Source organism: Mollisia scopiformis, assembly GCF_001500285.1.
Source record: "Mollisia scopiformis unplaced genomic scaffold LY89scaffold_3, whole genome shotgun sequence".
Classification (NCBI taxonomy): Eukaryota; Fungi; Ascomycota; class Leotiomycetes; order Helotiales; family Mollisiaceae; genus Mollisia; species Mollisia scopiformis.
Window position 1 is genome coordinate 552235 of NW_017263583.1, and position 14615 is coordinate 566849.

A 14615-nucleotide genomic window follows, 5' to 3' on the forward strand; every position below is an offset into this window, starting at 1 on the left:
GAGCATCATCATCACTTTGTTTGCCCAGCACTACCTATACTCACCAAACCAAACCAAACATCCTACCCGCCCCGAACATTGACCACACTCCACACAAAGACGACTACATCTCGTTCTAGGTCTTCAATAACGACATTCGAGAATCCCGCCATTATGGTAATCTTATAATCGGCACTGGCCCTGACGAATCCAAGTCTTTTCAGATCCGATCAAACTCCGCAAGCACTAGCGAAGACCTAACAAAGACTCCAATCTGCACTTTTTCACTCATATCGGGGACGTGAAATATCTTGGACGGTATTGCTTGCTTCTTTCTGCATCCCCAATCAGCTCAATCTGCACGGCAACAGCGAGTTGTGCTATTTATTGGATTGGATTGGATCGTCGTGACACAGCAGCCCAGAACCCGTCACGAGCAAAGCATCCAGTTCCAGTCCCAAAGCACGCAATTTATTGGTGGCGTACAGCAATCGCTCACCCCACACCACAAAGGCCAACGCTTCTTATTTTCGAGAAGCTTTCCTGCCTGGCAAGACTTTTCCTGGCAAAATTCGAGACCCAAGATTTTCTTTTTGACGCCCCTTTCGGCGACCGCACCTCGAGCTACTGTGGCACGCTGCCCCCCCTACCCTGTAGCCACCCAGGCCCACGGCTGCGGTTCCCCAGCCCAGGAGTATATGACCCTCGACGCTCCCATTCTCCACTTACTTCCAATCAGCCTCTTTCATCCTTGACTTTGTGCTCCTCAAACACCTCCAGGGTATTAAGCAGCCACTTCAGACCTTCGAGTATCGGTGGGAGCTCCGTTCGGTACTGCATCTTGGTGTAACCGTAAAGGGACCTCAACATCACCACTCAAGATGTCGGCTACTAAAATCGGTCACGGACTTGCCAAAGTCCTCGGCATCAAGCTTGAGTACAGGAATGAGCTAGACGATGAGATTCGTCGTGGCGAATCCGTCTTCTCTACCAACACAGCTGATACTTATGTCGAAGAAGAGCCAACCAGCGCGGAATGGATCAGGGAGACACTTCCATCAGGTCACGACCTTGCCGTCTATGCACGCTCTCTTTTCCCCTTCACCCACTGGATTGGGCGATACAATTTGCAATGGTTGGCGGGTGATCTTGTGGCTGGTATGCTGCAAACTCTCTTTCTTCCTGCAAGCAGCTCACGTCTTTAGGTATCACCATCGGTGCTGTCGTCGTACCTCAGGGCATGGCTTATGCCACTCTTGCTGATCTCCCGGTACAATATGGACTCTACACTTCATTCATGGGCGTTTTGATCTACTGGTTCTTCGCAACCTCAAAGGATATTACTATTGGTGTAAGTTATCTTATTTCTGACATCGAGACGGCAGTTGACTTGACCACAGCCCGTCGCTGTAGTTTCTACCCTGGTGGGTAAGATTCTCGTAAAAGCAGCAAAAACCCATCCGACTGTTCCTGGTCCCGTCATTGCCTCTGCAATGGCAGTGATTGCTGGCTGTATCATTTTCTTCATTGGTTTGATCCGAATGGGATGGATTGTCGACCTTATTCCGCTAGTATCCATCTCTGCATTCATGACTGGTTCGGCTCTCAATATTGCCGTTGGGCAGTTGCCGACTCTGATGGGTATTACTGGATTCGATACGCGAGCTGCAACCTATCTGGTGTTCATCAACTGGTTGAAAGGACTTCCACGTACGAAGCTGGATGCTGCTATTGGCCTGACAGCTCTGTTTCTCCTTTACGCCATCCGATCCGCCTGCAAGTTTGCAGCCAAGAAGTATCCGACCCAGAGAAAGTTGATCTTCTTTATCTCGACCCTTCGAACTGCCTTTGTCATTCTGTTATACACGCTGGTCAGCTGGCTCGTCAATAGACACCACCGCAAGAAGCCGTTGTTTAAGATTCTGTCAACCGTTCCTCGAGGTATTTTTTCACTGTGATACTACTGTTTATATGTAAGCTAATGCTTTGCAGGTTTCACTGCCGCTAAGGTGCCAACTATCGACATCTCCATCATTAAGATATTCACCAGCGATCTTCCAGTTCTAGTCATTGTTCTCCTAATCGAGCATATCGCTATTTCCAAATCATTCGGACGAGTAAACAATTATGTTATCAATCCATCCCAGGAACTGGTTGCTATTGGCATAACCAATATCTTAGGTCCCTTCCTCGGTGCATACCCGGCAACCGGATCGTTCTCTCGAACAGCCATCAAGGCGAAGGCAGGTGTACGAACTCCTTTTGCAGGTGTTATTACTGCTGTGGTCGTGCTCTTGGCAATTTATGCTCTCACTGCGGTCTTCTTTTATATTCCAAGTGCTGCTCTATCAGCAGTCATCATTCACGCAGTTGGAGATCTCATCACGGCCCCAAATACGGTCTACCAATTCTGGCGTGTGTCTCCTCTTGAGGTCCCCATCTTCTTTGCAGGAGTTCTGGTCACAGTTTTTTCATCCATTGAGAATGGCATATACACCACTATCTGCGTTTCATTCGCACTTCTTGTTTTCCGCATCATCAAGGCCAAGGGTCGATTCTTGGGCAAAGTGAAGGTTCACTCGGTGGTAGGCGACTCTCTGATTGGAAGCGAAAGCACACCTTTTATCAACTCGAACAACCCAGCCAAATCTGGCGGCTCACACGAAGATGTTGCTGTCCGCAATATTTTCCTACCTATCGATCATGGTGATGGTTCCAACCCAGATGTCGAAGTTGCTACACCTTACCCAGGAGTTTTCATCTATCGATTCTCCGAGGGCTTCAACTACCCGAACGCAAACCACTACCTAGATCAGCTCACAGCTCACATCTTCGCCAACACCCGTCGAACCAACCTCGATCACTACGGTCGACCAGGAGACCGTCCCTGGAATGATCCTGGACCACGCCGTGGCAAAGCAGCAGACGACCACCCCGAACGTCCCACACTGAAAGCCGTTATCCTCGACTTCAGTTCCGTCAACAATGTCGACATCACCTCTGTCCAAACCCTGATCGATGTCCGCAACCAGCTTGATCGTTACACCTCTCCCTCCGTCGTAGACTTCCACTTCGCATCCATCAACAACCGCTGGACCAAACGCGCCCTCGTCGCAGCCGGCTTCGGCTACCCAACCATCCTTCCCGGAGACAACTCCGTCCACCGCTGGAAACCCATCTTCAGCGTCGCTGAGATCGGAGGCTCCGACTCCGCCGCCCAAGCCGCCGAGATCAACGCCAACGAGAAAGATTTCCGCAAATCACGTACCAACGAACGCGACGCCGATACCATCAGCGCCGGTAAAGACAGCGAACTCAGCTCCTCTGATCTGAAGAGCTCGGCGATCAAGACTTCGTCCCGAGCAGCGGTCGTGAACGGACTCAACAGACCCCTTTTCCACATCGACCTAACGAGTGCGCTACAGAGCGCTATCGCTAACGTCGAGGCGCGAGCCGATTTCGAGACGGGGCTACCGGCTCCTACTGCTACCGTCTAAGCAGTGAATTTGTATATCCATATTAGAGATTCCGGATGATCGAGTTGTGAAAAATAAAGAGAGGGGATGAGACAAGCACGACACGATACCACATTTTGTTTGGGAATTTTCCTTGGTTTTTGACATTGGAGAGACCTGTTGTGAAATCTCTCTCTTTTTTTTTTAATATACTCTCTTTCTTTTTAATTTTCGAGTTGTATATACTTTGGCCCAGAGGGCATTTGGATGGATGGATGCATGCATTGCATGGAATGGATGGAAGAACACTGTACCAATTTAGGTCTATTTGTTTTTGTTGTGGGGATATACCAAGGCAGAAAATAGGGAATTGATACCTGCTTCTTCTAGGTCATGTGTTCTTTCTACAGCTGTGATTTGACGTGAGGAGTCAATGAAAGCTAACTTGAATGTACAAAATGTGCTCTTATGGCTGCCCAGACGTGGTTTGATGAGTGAATCCAGTGAAGCTTTATTTGGAGTGTTGACTGCATGACAAACCATAATTCGTAGGTGCATTTGTAGCAGCGATGTCACAGTCACAATCATCATTATCCACGAAATTAAAATTTAGTGTGTGGGCGGAAAGATTCATTCTTTGATTCCTTCCTCCCAGATGGCATATCTCAGTCTTCTCAAACACTATGTAAACCAACGGATCGACTGCACCTCTCTATCCACCATCCTTCATTTCCCCAGTCTATCCGCCAATACTCCCTCCCCATCCATTCCATTCCATTTGATTTGTATGCCGCCCCTCGATATGCATTGCTTCGACTCAATGAAAAAAACCCATCCCAAACTCCACGCTTGCATGCTGTAAAATTCCAGATGCTCGAGAGCAAAGCACAAGCTATGTATGTGTTTTATGTGTCTGCTCTTGAGTGTTGTTCAATGCTCCTCCGATTGTGTCGCATTTTGATGTGTATTCGATTTTCAATTCTCGCTCGCACGGCCGTGAAGAAGACCAGAGCATTGCGGAAAAGCAAGGAAATGAGATATGAAAATTGTGCAATCCTCCAGTCTGATAGTCTTCCATTGCCCTTCATCTATTCTGACGTACTCGTGTCCAAGCTCAAAGTGCCACGTTGGCAAGGAATGCATCAGGTGGTAGCTTGTCCTGTTTTGCGTTAATGAAAATCCGAATTTAAGTGATGGGTAGAACCTACCTTGTTCGTCATAAATGCAACGTAAGCATTCTCCAAATTCCATCCTGTCTCAACCAAGCACAAGCCCGCATATTGAAGAGTCATGCCTGTCTTCTCCATCAATTGCATAGCCATTGCCTCTTGTTGCTGTTGTTCTGGCGTGGCCATTTGGGCTGGTTCTTGAGGTGGGGTTGGCATCATGGCATGGGGTTTAGGCTGAGCGAGGGGGGCCCAGGCTCGGAGAAGGAGCATATCGCTGATGACTCGGATGGGTTGAATGCCAGGAGCGCCAGGGCCAAGGACGAAGCTGCGGGAGAAGCTGCGAGAACCCTTTTCTGCTGTGTTTGGCTCTTCGAACTCGCCGTGAATGGTGATGATGAGACCATCAACTCCACGAGCACTCTGACCAGATGGATCAGGAAGACCTTGTGTAGGACGGCATTCAATGATATATTTGTCGGTCTGAGTTTGAAGGTCTGGGTGGCGAGTCGCAGGTAAGGAAGCCCAAACGTTCTTGATTGCGTCGACTCCCTTGTATTGTCGATTCATGCGGGCCGGTGCGTGGGTGATCTTGATCATATTTCGGGAGTGTTTGATATACTCGGCCCACGGTGGGATGGGCTTGCTGTTAGTGTGGCTTCGAGGTGCGCTCATGTTGATGGCCAAAGAATAGGATGTTCGAGAATCGTAGAACTGTGTAAGGAGGGCCATTCGATCTGTGTCGTACAATGCCAAGAATTGTCTGATGAAGTTCTCTCCAACTTGACCAACATCTCTGAATTCGGGAGGAGCAATTGGAATTGGCGATTGCGCGGCTTCCGCAGCTGCTTTCATAGCAGCAATTTCAGCGGGAGATCTGACCAGAACGTTGTTCAGCATGGACAAGTCTGGGTATCGCTTAAGAAATTCGTCCTTCAATTCAGAAAGCTGAGCCTCGATCGGATTACCGGTTAGGACGAGGTTCTCGAGATGCTTGAATTTGTAGCGCCAACCGTCGAGCGACTTTATGTCGACGAGATTGTTTCTGGAGAGGTCGAGGTTCTTGAGGTCTGGGAAGGTCTGGGCCAAAGCATTGACGTCTCCGACGTTGCTAAGGTTGTTGTCGGCAAGGGTAACGCTAACAACAGCTTCCTTCTTCGCAGCTCTGGTGGGGAAGATCGAGTTGCAAACTGCCATCAAAGCCGGAAATACTTTTGATGTGTTTGTACTTCCATCGAACAGACCCATTGAGACCAAGCCAGGATCTATCGCAAGGGCTGATAGATTCCAGAGCTTGAGTTGAGGATTGTATCTTCCTTCAAGCACTGCCCTAAACTTTGCCTTGACGTCGGTCGTTTGGGGCGATTCCTCCTGCTTCTTCTCTTCTGAGGCACTTCTTGAGGGGATTGGTGTACTGGCTTTGATAGATAGAATTGTTCCGGCGAATTGAAATCCATCAAGCTTCTGAATTTCCATGATATCCTGGGGACTGGCTGTGATTATGACCTTGTCACCTTTCTTTAGGGACTATTTTGACGTTAGCAAGGTATATTACCTTGAAATCGATCGCGGATCACGGTATAAGCGGGGAATGTCTGACGATCCTCGACTCGGTGTTGGTGGTGTAAGAACACGAGTATGATGAGACGGCGACGGTGCGAAACTCCATGATCCCACGATCAAAGCACATGACATACCTTCTTGATCTTCACAGTCCTGTTTAACGTGTCGTCCAATCCGCTGGCCTTGCGTTCCAGAAATGCTAAGAGGGCCTCTACTCCGCCATCGGGATTGGCAGCAGCCTTGCTCGAACCAAGTCCCGAGATTTCTAGGGTGTTTCCAGTGGTCCCGATTCGTGACTCCAGAACATTGGCCTGTTGAGCTCCCATGCCACGCAAGATCGCAGCTTGAGCCTTGTGCATACCAGCGCCTCCACGAGGACGACCACCGCTTGTTCGTCCACTTCCAGTTGGGACGGGCGACCGCTCCATCCTGCCCTTTCCAGGCTTACGCTTGGCGCCAGCTGCTTCTGCGTCCATGACCAAGTCGCCATCCCTATCGACACGAACTGGACCATCTGCGCGACGCTTTTGAATGCCTCCACGGCCTCTGCCTCGGGTGGTGGTGGATGCGCCCCGGGGGCCTCGCGGCGGCGCGCCTTGAAGCATTTCGTAGTGCTTGCGATCTTTGGATGAGATGTGTCGGTGGAATTTGTGTGTCGAGATCCGGGCTCGGCGGGGTAGGTGGTTGCGATCAGATCATTCAAAGATGATGGTGCATGTATCGGAGATATGCGGGCGATGTTGAAGAAAAGTGTGGTCGCGAGTTGTCTTGAATGAACAAAGAAGATTCGGAATCGAAGAGAACAAGGGAGTGTAGATTTTGCGTCGTGGTGGTTGTTGTGGAAAGGAAGCGCAAAGATGGCGGAGGTAGAGGCAGGAAGAAGAGGACGAACAAAGACGTAGGTTCTTGCAAGAACCGGCGAGGCTGACTGACAATGCTAAAACTTCATTCGCCTATGACTCAATGTGGGGCGTTTCGGGCTATTTTTTTTGCCACGTGACTCTAGCTCGCATCCAATTGTGTGAGTGCAATTGCTGGTGCCTTACGAATGTGCCAAACAATATGCAATGAATGACACAGAATTGGCTGCATTGGCTGTGTGTTATTACTATCATCAATCTCCTTTTGTGGACATCACGAAATACCTAGGTACTTAATTCTTGAAACTCAAGGCTGGAGCAGGAGCCCCATTTGAGGGACTCGCTCGGGTGTGCCTGCAGCGTGATTCTGATTCGCGTCTCGACCGGCAGGGGCCCTAGCAGCATCATTGAAAGCTGTCCTCAAGAGAATTAATTATCCTCACACACCAGATAGCAGAACTCTTCCTCGTCGCAAAGAGTTTCTCTGACCTTTTCGCAATTTTCATTCATTCTCTTCATGTTCGAGCCAATTGACCTGAATTCCTCCTGATTTATGCATCTTTAAAAAGCTATTTCAATCACTGCCGCAAGGCTCAGGTCCCGCGACTTAACAATAATCTACGGCACCGTGCATACTACGATTGCTCAGCAAAATGCCTGCGAAATCGAGATTTACGAGGCTCGATGCCTTCACGAAGACTGTCGACGAAGCCCGGGTCCGCACGACCTCTGGTGGAGTTGTTACGATAGCTTCATTGCTTATTGTTCTATGGCTTGCTTGGGGAGAATGGGCAGAGTACCGACGGATAGTGGTGCACCCAGAGTTGATTGTGGATAAAGGAAGAAGTAGGAATACTCTCTATTGCGGTAGAACATCTGCTGAACCCTGTTACAGGCGAAAAGATGGAAATACATCTGAACATTACCTTTCCAAAAATCCCTTGCGAACTATTGACCCTCGATGTTATGGATGTGTCTGGAGAGCAGCAGACCGGTGTCATGCACGGTGTCAATAAGGTCAGACTTTCGCCACAAGAGGAGGGTGGTACTGTCATTGATGTGAGGTCTTTGGACTTGTAGGTATTCGACAATTGCAGTATAACTAGATACTAACTGCTTCAAGGCACTCTGCTTCTGACGAAGCCACTCATTTAGACCCCGATTACTGCGGCGGCTGTTATGGCGCAAACCCTCCCCCGAACGCACAAAAGGCTGGCTGTTGTAATACGTGCGATGAAGTTAGAGAAGCATATGCCAGTGTATCCTGGGCGTTTGGCAGAGGAGAGGGTGTAGAACAGTGTGAGCGTGAACATTACGGAGAAAGACTGGATTCCCAGAGAAAGGAAGGATGCCGAATAGAGGGCGGCCTTCGAGTCAACAAGGTAGTGGGTAACTTCCACATTGCTCCTGGAAGGAGTTTCAGCAATGGCAATATGCACGTCCACGACCTGAACAACTACTTCGACACCCCAGTACCAGGTGGCCATGTATTCACACACGAAATCCATTCTCTTCGTTTCGGTCCACAGCTCCCCGACGACGTTGTGAAGAAGCTTGGTAGCAAGCAGCTACCATGGACGAACCACCACATTAATCCTTTGGACAATACCGAGCAAATCACAGCAGACCCAGCTTACAACTTCATGTACTTCGTCAAGGTTGTATCCACTTCCTATCTTCCATTGGGATGGGAGAAGAACGCATATGGCACAAACTCAGGACCTGAAGTTGGCATTGGATCATATGGTCATCAAGACGACGGAAGCGTTGAGACGCATCAATACTCAGTTACAAGTCATCGTAGAAGTCTCAGCGGTGGCGACGATGCTGCTGAAGGTCACAAGGAGAAGCTCCATGCTCGTGGTGGTATTCCAGGAGTGTTCTTCTCATATGTAAGTATATATACCTGTGAGGATGAGCTCAAGCTAATCATTCTCAGGACATCTCACCAATGAAGGTTATTAACAGGGAGGAACGATCAAAGAGCTTCACCGGTTTCTTGACTGGACTTTGTGCCATCATTGGAGGTACTTTGACAGTTGCGGCAGCATTGGATCGCGGATTATATGAAGGAACCACGCGTCTCAAAAAATTGCAATCGAAGAATATGTGAGGGGTCGAATTTTTTATCAGGATTTTGGCATGGAACGGAGTTCAGAGGTTGGCTTTGAATATAAAATTTCCCTGCACATGATGGATTGCTTGCAAATGTGACTGAGTGAGTGGTCAATTTGACTTTGAATCATGTGATGCTTTCTTCCAGCAATCGGATGCATCCGCATCTTCCAAAACCGGATATCAGGAGTACCTAGGTATCTTCTACATCTAAGACTAACTCTCCTCGAATGTTAATTCTTAGTTGGAGACATTCACTATCAACATTGTATTAGCATCGCATAGTGAATAGTGGCTCTCCTACTGGACACACTTTGGATTCTCTCAATCACATACATACAACAGTACTTCATGTTCTTGATCAGCCCCTTTTCTAGTCGCTTCGCTCTCACTAGCTTCTCTAGGCGAGCAAGTTTACCAATCACTTGCAGTAATAACAATCAGACTTGCCGTTCAACGTTCAGATGCAACTCTCGACCAATGTCTTCGAATATTCGAATCTCCGTACTTCATCAGGCTATTGAACCTCCCATCATCAACGGTGTCCTCAAGCCTATGAAACCTGGAGGTATTTTCATCCAACAATCATAGTAACAAATCTTCTCAGCTCTCACAGGTTATCAGGATTCAGGAGCAGACATAGCTTACGCTCTCCAAACACTCCCCAATATCAAGATCCTGACCCCTGGCCCATCACCAGATCCTAGCTCTTCATCAGGATGGACATTTCCAGACACTCCATCCGGAATCCTGTCAGCTTTGCAATCAGGAGCAACCCACATCTGGGCAAACACGATCCTGTTCTCCTCTCATCCCCTCCAAACCATGTCAGAATTCGACGAGTATCAAGACCATGTCCGAGTCATAGGCCAGCCACCGAACCTAGTCCAGCTTTACGATGATAAAGAATACGTTAACAATCTGCTTCGTTCCAAAGGTTTCACTCTGCCGCAATCATGGACACTGACCTCTTCTCCATCTCTGAATCTCAACAAAAAGCTTCAAGAACTAGATTTGCCATATCCAATCGTAGGAAAACCGATCCGTGGGCGCGGAAGCTCGGGTGTTAAGCTTTGCTATACCCTTTCTGAACTGACAACTCACATCACCTCCTTATTCAAAGATTCCTCAACCATAATGCTAGAGCAGTATCTCTCAGGCGAGGAATGTACCGTTACGGTTATGCCGCCTTCGTCTTTACATGAGGATTACTGGGCATTACCGATTGTCACAAGATTCAACCACGACAAGGGGATTGCGCCGTATAATGGCGTTGTAGCTGTGACTGCGAATTCAAGGGTTGTGAGTCAAGAAGAGATGGGGAAAGATGAGAGGTATGGGGAGGTAGTAAAGGAATGTGTGGATGTAGCGAGGCTGTTGAGAGTCACGGCACCGATTAGGGTTGATGTTAGGAGGTTTGGGAAGGGGAAAGGAGAAAAATTTGCTTTGTTTGATGCTAATATGAAACCGGTAAGTATCAATGTTCTGTAAGAAATGGAAATGTCAAAGTGCTGATTTTGTTGCTAGAATATGACAGGACCAGGACGACCTGGAAGAGAAAACCAGGCGAGTTTGACTGGTATGGCTGCTGAGGCTATTGGATGGGACTATTCGAGATTATTGCGAGAGATGCTGAGTAGTGCTTGTACGTTACGCCAGTTGCGAGATATAAGACCTTTGAGTAAATGAACATGCTTGGTTAGAGAAGTGCAACGCTTTTATGGTGAGCTGGTTTGATTTGAGACAAGAAGTCATAAGTTTGGGTAAGACTAGGTATAAAAATGAGAACAGAGTACTGTAATTCAGAGTGAGATTGGACACTTAATTGGAAGAACCTCTAGAATTGTTGACTGATAACATCAAACCGTTGCGAGAAATAAAGGTCTCAGCCACAGCGGGAAGATCCCCCGAAGCCATACTGACAAAGAGCTCAATTGACCAGGATGTTGTGATACGCGTCCAGAAATACAAACCGGGAGTCTCACGATAAGCCCACGACAATGGTGTCCTCATTCCTCCCTCCCAAAGATCTGGATCCAAATGTCTGAAGATGCGCCCTTAAACAGGTTAGTCTATTTCACTCAAGCTATCTAACACCTAAAGAACCCTCCTCCAAAAAGCGAAACTCCGGGGATTCAGTAACTAAACGTAATGGCGTCCAGCACCCTGAAAGCGGCCGCTTCAGCGAGCACTACAACCATACAACTCGACCTGGACGAATCTCACGATCGACTTCTCCAACGCTCTCCTTCTACACAATCTCGACGCTCATCCTCGATCTCTGAACATGAAATCGATATCGAAGAAGTCAAAGACCCTAGAAAAGGAAGTCTCACATACCTAAACTGCGTCGCGATAGTCGTCTCCCTCCAAATCGGCTCCGGCATATTCTCCACCCCTTCAGAGATCAGCAAACATGTCTCCTCGCCCCTCCTCGGCATATCCGTCTGGATCGTAGCCGGGATACTGGTCTGGACGGGCGCAGCTTCGTTCATTGAGCTGGGCAGACGGATACCGCATAATGGAGGCGTACAGGAATATCTGAGGAGATGCTATGGCGATGCTTATGGGTTTATGTTTAGTTTTGGCTATATCGTTATTGGGAAACCTTGCTCGGTGGCCATCATCTCGGGGATCTTTGCTGAGCATCTAAACAGCATTATCTTGCCGGAATCGTGGAGGAATGAGTGGTTGAATAAGTTGGTTGCGCTTTTGGGGGCTTTGGCTATTACTGCGGTCAATTGCTGGGGAACCAATACTGGGGCTAGTGCTGCGAATGGGTTCTTCTTGTTGAAGGTCGTGGGACTTTTCTCTATTGTGGTGATTGGGTTGGCTATTGGAGTTTCGGGGAAGGGGAATGATTTGCTTGAGTGGGTTCCGGACAAGGTGGCCGAAGAGAATGACCACCCGTCGCTTTGGGTTTTGGTGGGAGAATATACGACGGCTATGTTTGGAGCTCTGTTTACCTATGGTGGATGGGAAACTGCGAATTATGTGGCTGGCGATATGAAGAACCCGATGAGGGACTTGCCTCGAGTGATCAACTCAGCTATGGTTATTGTGATGGTTGGCTTCATTCTTGCCAATGTTGGACTTTACATTGTTGTTCCTATGGACGCACTTCGAGAAAGAAAGGCTGTCGCTGTGGTAAGCTGTTCTTCCCTTTCAAATATGCGTGGACTAAGAGGGCTTAGACTTTTGGTATCCAAGTATTTGGAACTCTTGGTGGCATAGGATATTCCCTCCTAGTTGCCATATCCTGTCTAGGAGCTCTTAACTCGAGCATCTTTGCTTTGGGAAAGCTCATCGTCTCGGCAAGTGAACGACAGTACGTCCCGAGTTTCTTCGGAGACCCAGAGCACGAAACTAAGGAAGAAGAGTCATTCCATTACCGGAATTACTTTCGAGGGTGGCCGAAGCCGGTTATCTCTAGCGTGATGATGTTGGTTCAAAAGACAGAGACGCTGAGATGGGATCATAAGGTGCCAGTGTGAGTTTCTAGTCCCAACTTGGAGTGAGACATCTAATAATTGGTAGATATGCGCTGTTTTTCAATGCTCTACTCTCTTCAGTCTATATCATATTTGGCACCTTCAGCTTCCTCTTGACGTTCATAGGTATGACTCCCTTTGTACCTCGTATCTCCATAACCTCGCTAACAGCATGAACCACAAGGTATCGCTGAATACGTCTTCCTCTTGTTCGCTGTTCTTGGACTGTTTATCCTTCGTCGACAGCCAGAAAACGGAGAACCAATTCCGAGGACGTGGACCATAAATCCAGTAATCTTCTGTGTTTGCAGCGCTTTCATTGTGCTGCGAGGGGTCATCACGGATCCGTTACAGGGGTTGGCGTTACTGGTGTTCAATTTGGCTGGGTTGGGACTTAGAAGATATATCATTGGCCCTGGTCAGAGAGGGGATATGGAATTGCATGCTGTGCCTATATTATGAAAAGCATCAGGAATACTATGAATGCAATAGATCCTTCTTCCACGAGTGCCTTAATTCAGTAAATGCTAAAGGAAAGATGATACGTACGTTGGAGCATGATGGCAAGCTGAGACATTCGCACTGCCTGTAGGCTGAGTCGCAGCTCGAAGTGGAAGGATAGATATGCATTTGTTTATTGCTTATGAATCTATCTTTTGCGCAGGCCCTCTGCACAGCATCGGAAGAGAGCTTAGCATCATTCTTTCTTTGTGCATCTCAAAAATTTGAGGGTGTACGACTGACATCAGACTTCGAGTCTGACCAGATACTGCATTAGTGATGAGGAATCGCTCTGCATGCGTCCCGATAGCTGACATACCAAAATCGATTTTAGGAAACTTCCCAATCGACGCTTTGAGTGGAAAGATTACCAAATCGCTTGATCAATTGAGGAAAGTCGTGCGCCTCTGGTGAAGCGCAAAAGAGGCTTGTGAGAATCCGGACGCTTGTACTCGGAGCTGAACATGTCTCGGTCTCAACAACGACTTGATTGGCTAGGCTTGTCAAATTAGCTGGCAACGAAAACCCCAGATTTGCCATCACAGTGCATAGTTGCCGAGTTACGACACTCGTCCGTACAGGACATTTCAAGCCACCATTCGCAAAAGTGGAATAGGAGAAGAATACGAGGACGATGAGGCTCAGGTGCAGCTCAAGATATTGGATGCAGTTCTGGAACTCTAGAGGAACTGCAAGTTCGGTAACGGTCGATGAATTAGGGCATATAGGCTCGTATTCCGAGGCACTAAAAATTGAAGGGTCCAACGACGGCGGCATCGACGATAGCTTTCGATAGGCACCGCCAAGAAATGCGTGATGATGATCGTCTGGAGGAAAGGCGAACGGATGAAGAGTGGCCAAATCTCTTCCCAAAACAGGTTGGCCGTGGTCCCGACTCCCTATGCTTCGAGAGCAATATGCCGCTGTGCGACTGCTTCTTCCTTGATCATAACAACATGAGCCGGTTGCACGAACAGTGGTTGTTGCATGATTTCCTGTAATAATAATGTTTTCCAATCTCCTGTTCTCCTGTCTGTTGCCCCCCTGAAAGGCGGAGAACACTAGAATGCTTTTGGAGGTAGTGCTCGGTCGATGGCACCCTTGCGTTGCCCCTGGCGGAAGAAGCATCCTCAACCCCATCTTTCTTCAGGAGATGCAGCCAATCGTCTCACCGCACGGCAGCGCAGCAGATTATTTTAGGAGTCTTTTAAGATCTTAGCAAAAGAGTTTCGTTTCAGTTGCCCCGTTGGTCGACCGCTGCGACTCTCGTGATGGTTCATTATTCGATTTCTTGGCCAAGGCCAAATTTCCCCATCGTGCCCTGCCCTTCCGTAATCACAATTCTTCTTCCTCTCCTCATCTCACTGCCGGCGAAACAAAAACAGAACCTGCTGCCATCCACGTCCAATCTGCATCGCTTGCCGTTGCTGTTGCTGCGAGGGTGAGAAACCGGAATTCTCAAACACAGCCGTGAAGGTCGGCGAA

General features: G+C 48.3%; 5 protein-coding genes across 5 annotated transcripts; 4 read left to right on the forward strand and 1 right to left on the reverse strand.

Annotated features, from left to right (window-relative positions):
- Positions 1 to 414: 414 nt before the first annotated feature.
- On the forward strand, positions 415 to 3617 carry LY89DRAFT_298574 (putative sulfate permease 2). The gene is made up of 4 exons (XM_018206554.1): positions 415 to 1137; positions 1185 to 1330; positions 1380 to 1920; positions 1972 to 3617. The coding sequence occupies exons 1-4, from the start codon at positions 861 to 863 to the stop codon at positions 3474 to 3476; spliced, it is 2469 nt and encodes an 822-aa protein (XP_018076785.1). The 5' UTR covers positions 415 to 860; the 3' UTR covers positions 3477 to 3617.
- A 452-nt stretch (positions 3618 to 4069) lies between these two features.
- LY89DRAFT_680575 (uncharacterized protein) lies at positions 4070 to 7050 on the reverse strand. Its single transcript, XM_018214105.1, has 3 exons — positions 6298 to 7050; positions 4643 to 6127; positions 4070 to 4593 (listed from the first exon to the last, which is right to left on the reverse strand). The coding sequence occupies exons 1-3, from the start codon at positions 6766 to 6768 to the stop codon at positions 4549 to 4551; spliced, it is 2001 nt and encodes a 666-aa protein (XP_018076786.1). The 5' UTR covers positions 6769 to 7050; the 3' UTR covers positions 4070 to 4548.
- A 427-nt stretch (positions 7051 to 7477) lies between these two features.
- On the forward strand, positions 7478 to 9308 carry LY89DRAFT_298635 (endoplasmic reticulum-golgi intermediate compartment protein-like protein 3). The gene is made up of 4 exons (XM_018206556.1): positions 7478 to 7869; positions 7919 to 8099; positions 8147 to 8915; positions 8963 to 9308. The coding sequence occupies exons 1-4, from the start codon at positions 7677 to 7679 to the stop codon at positions 9134 to 9136; spliced, it is 1317 nt and encodes a 438-aa protein (XP_018076787.1). The 5' UTR covers positions 7478 to 7676; the 3' UTR covers positions 9137 to 9308.
- Positions 9309 to 9618: 310 nt separating this feature from the next.
- On the forward strand, positions 9619 to 10827 carry LY89DRAFT_575421 (glutathione synthetase ATP-binding domain-like protein; the record flags this gene model as incomplete). The annotated part of the gene is made up of 3 exons (XM_018208789.1): positions 9619 to 9706; positions 9755 to 10608; positions 10666 to 10827. The coding sequence occupies 3 exons, from the start codon at positions 9619 to 9621 to the stop codon at positions 10825 to 10827; spliced, it is 1104 nt and encodes a 367-aa protein (XP_018076788.1).
- Positions 10828 to 11133: 306 nt separating this feature from the next.
- On the forward strand, positions 11134 to 13137 carry LY89DRAFT_680577 (large neutral amino acids transporter small subunit 1). Its single transcript, XM_018214106.1, has 5 exons — positions 11134 to 11204; positions 11301 to 12285; positions 12333 to 12628; positions 12676 to 12755; positions 12814 to 13137. Exons 1-5 carry the CDS (start codon positions 11179 to 11181, stop codon positions 13089 to 13091), a joined length of 1665 nt encoding a protein of 554 aa, XP_018076789.1. The 5' UTR covers positions 11134 to 11178; the 3' UTR covers positions 13092 to 13137.
- The last annotated feature ends 1478 nt before the right edge of the window (positions 13138 to 14615 follow it).

Coding starts and splice junctions, on each gene's coding strand:
- LY89DRAFT_680575 (XM_018214105.1), bottom strand. CDS start 6,768: ATGCTTCAAGGCGCGCCGCCGCGAGGCCCCCGGGGCGCATCCACCACC. Junction 6,128..6,297: donor GGACTGTGAAGATCAAGAAG/GTATGTCATGTG, acceptor ACGTCAAAATAG/TCCCTAAAGAAAGGTGACAA. Junction 4,594..4,642: donor TTGCATTTATGACGAACAAG/GTAGGTTCTACC, acceptor AACGCAAAACAG/GACAAGCTACCACCTGATGC.
- LY89DRAFT_680577 (XM_018214106.1), top strand. CDS start 11,179: ATGTCTGAAGATGCGCCCTTAAACAG. Junction 11,205..11,300: donor GAAGATGCGCCCTTAAACAG/GTTAGTCTATTT, acceptor AATGGCGTCCAG/CACCCTGAAAGCGGCCGCTT. Junction 12,286..12,332: donor AAAGAAAGGCTGTCGCTGTG/GTAAGCTGTTCT, acceptor AAGAGGGCTTAG/ACTTTTGGTATCCAAGTATT.
- LY89DRAFT_298635 (XM_018206556.1), top strand. CDS start 7,677: ATGCCTGCGAAATCGAGATTTACGAGGCTCGATGCCTTCACGAAGACT. Junction 7,870..7,918: donor GATTGTGGATAAAGGAAGAA/GTAGGAATACTC, acceptor ACCCTGTTACAG/GCGAAAAGATGGAAATACAT. Junction 8,100..8,146: donor GATGTGAGGTCTTTGGACTT/GTAGGTATTCGA, acceptor AACTGCTTCAAG/GCACTCTGCTTCTGACGAAG.
- LY89DRAFT_298574 (XM_018206554.1), top strand. CDS start 861: ATGTCGGCTACTAAAATCGGTCACGGACTTGCCAAAGTCCTCGGCATC. Junction 1,138..1,184: donor GGCGGGTGATCTTGTGGCTG/GTATGCTGCAAA, acceptor TCACGTCTTTAG/GTATCACCATCGGTGCTGTC. Junction 1,921..1,971: donor TCTGTCAACCGTTCCTCGAG/GTATTTTTTCAC, acceptor AATGCTTTGCAG/GTTTCACTGCCGCTAAGGTG.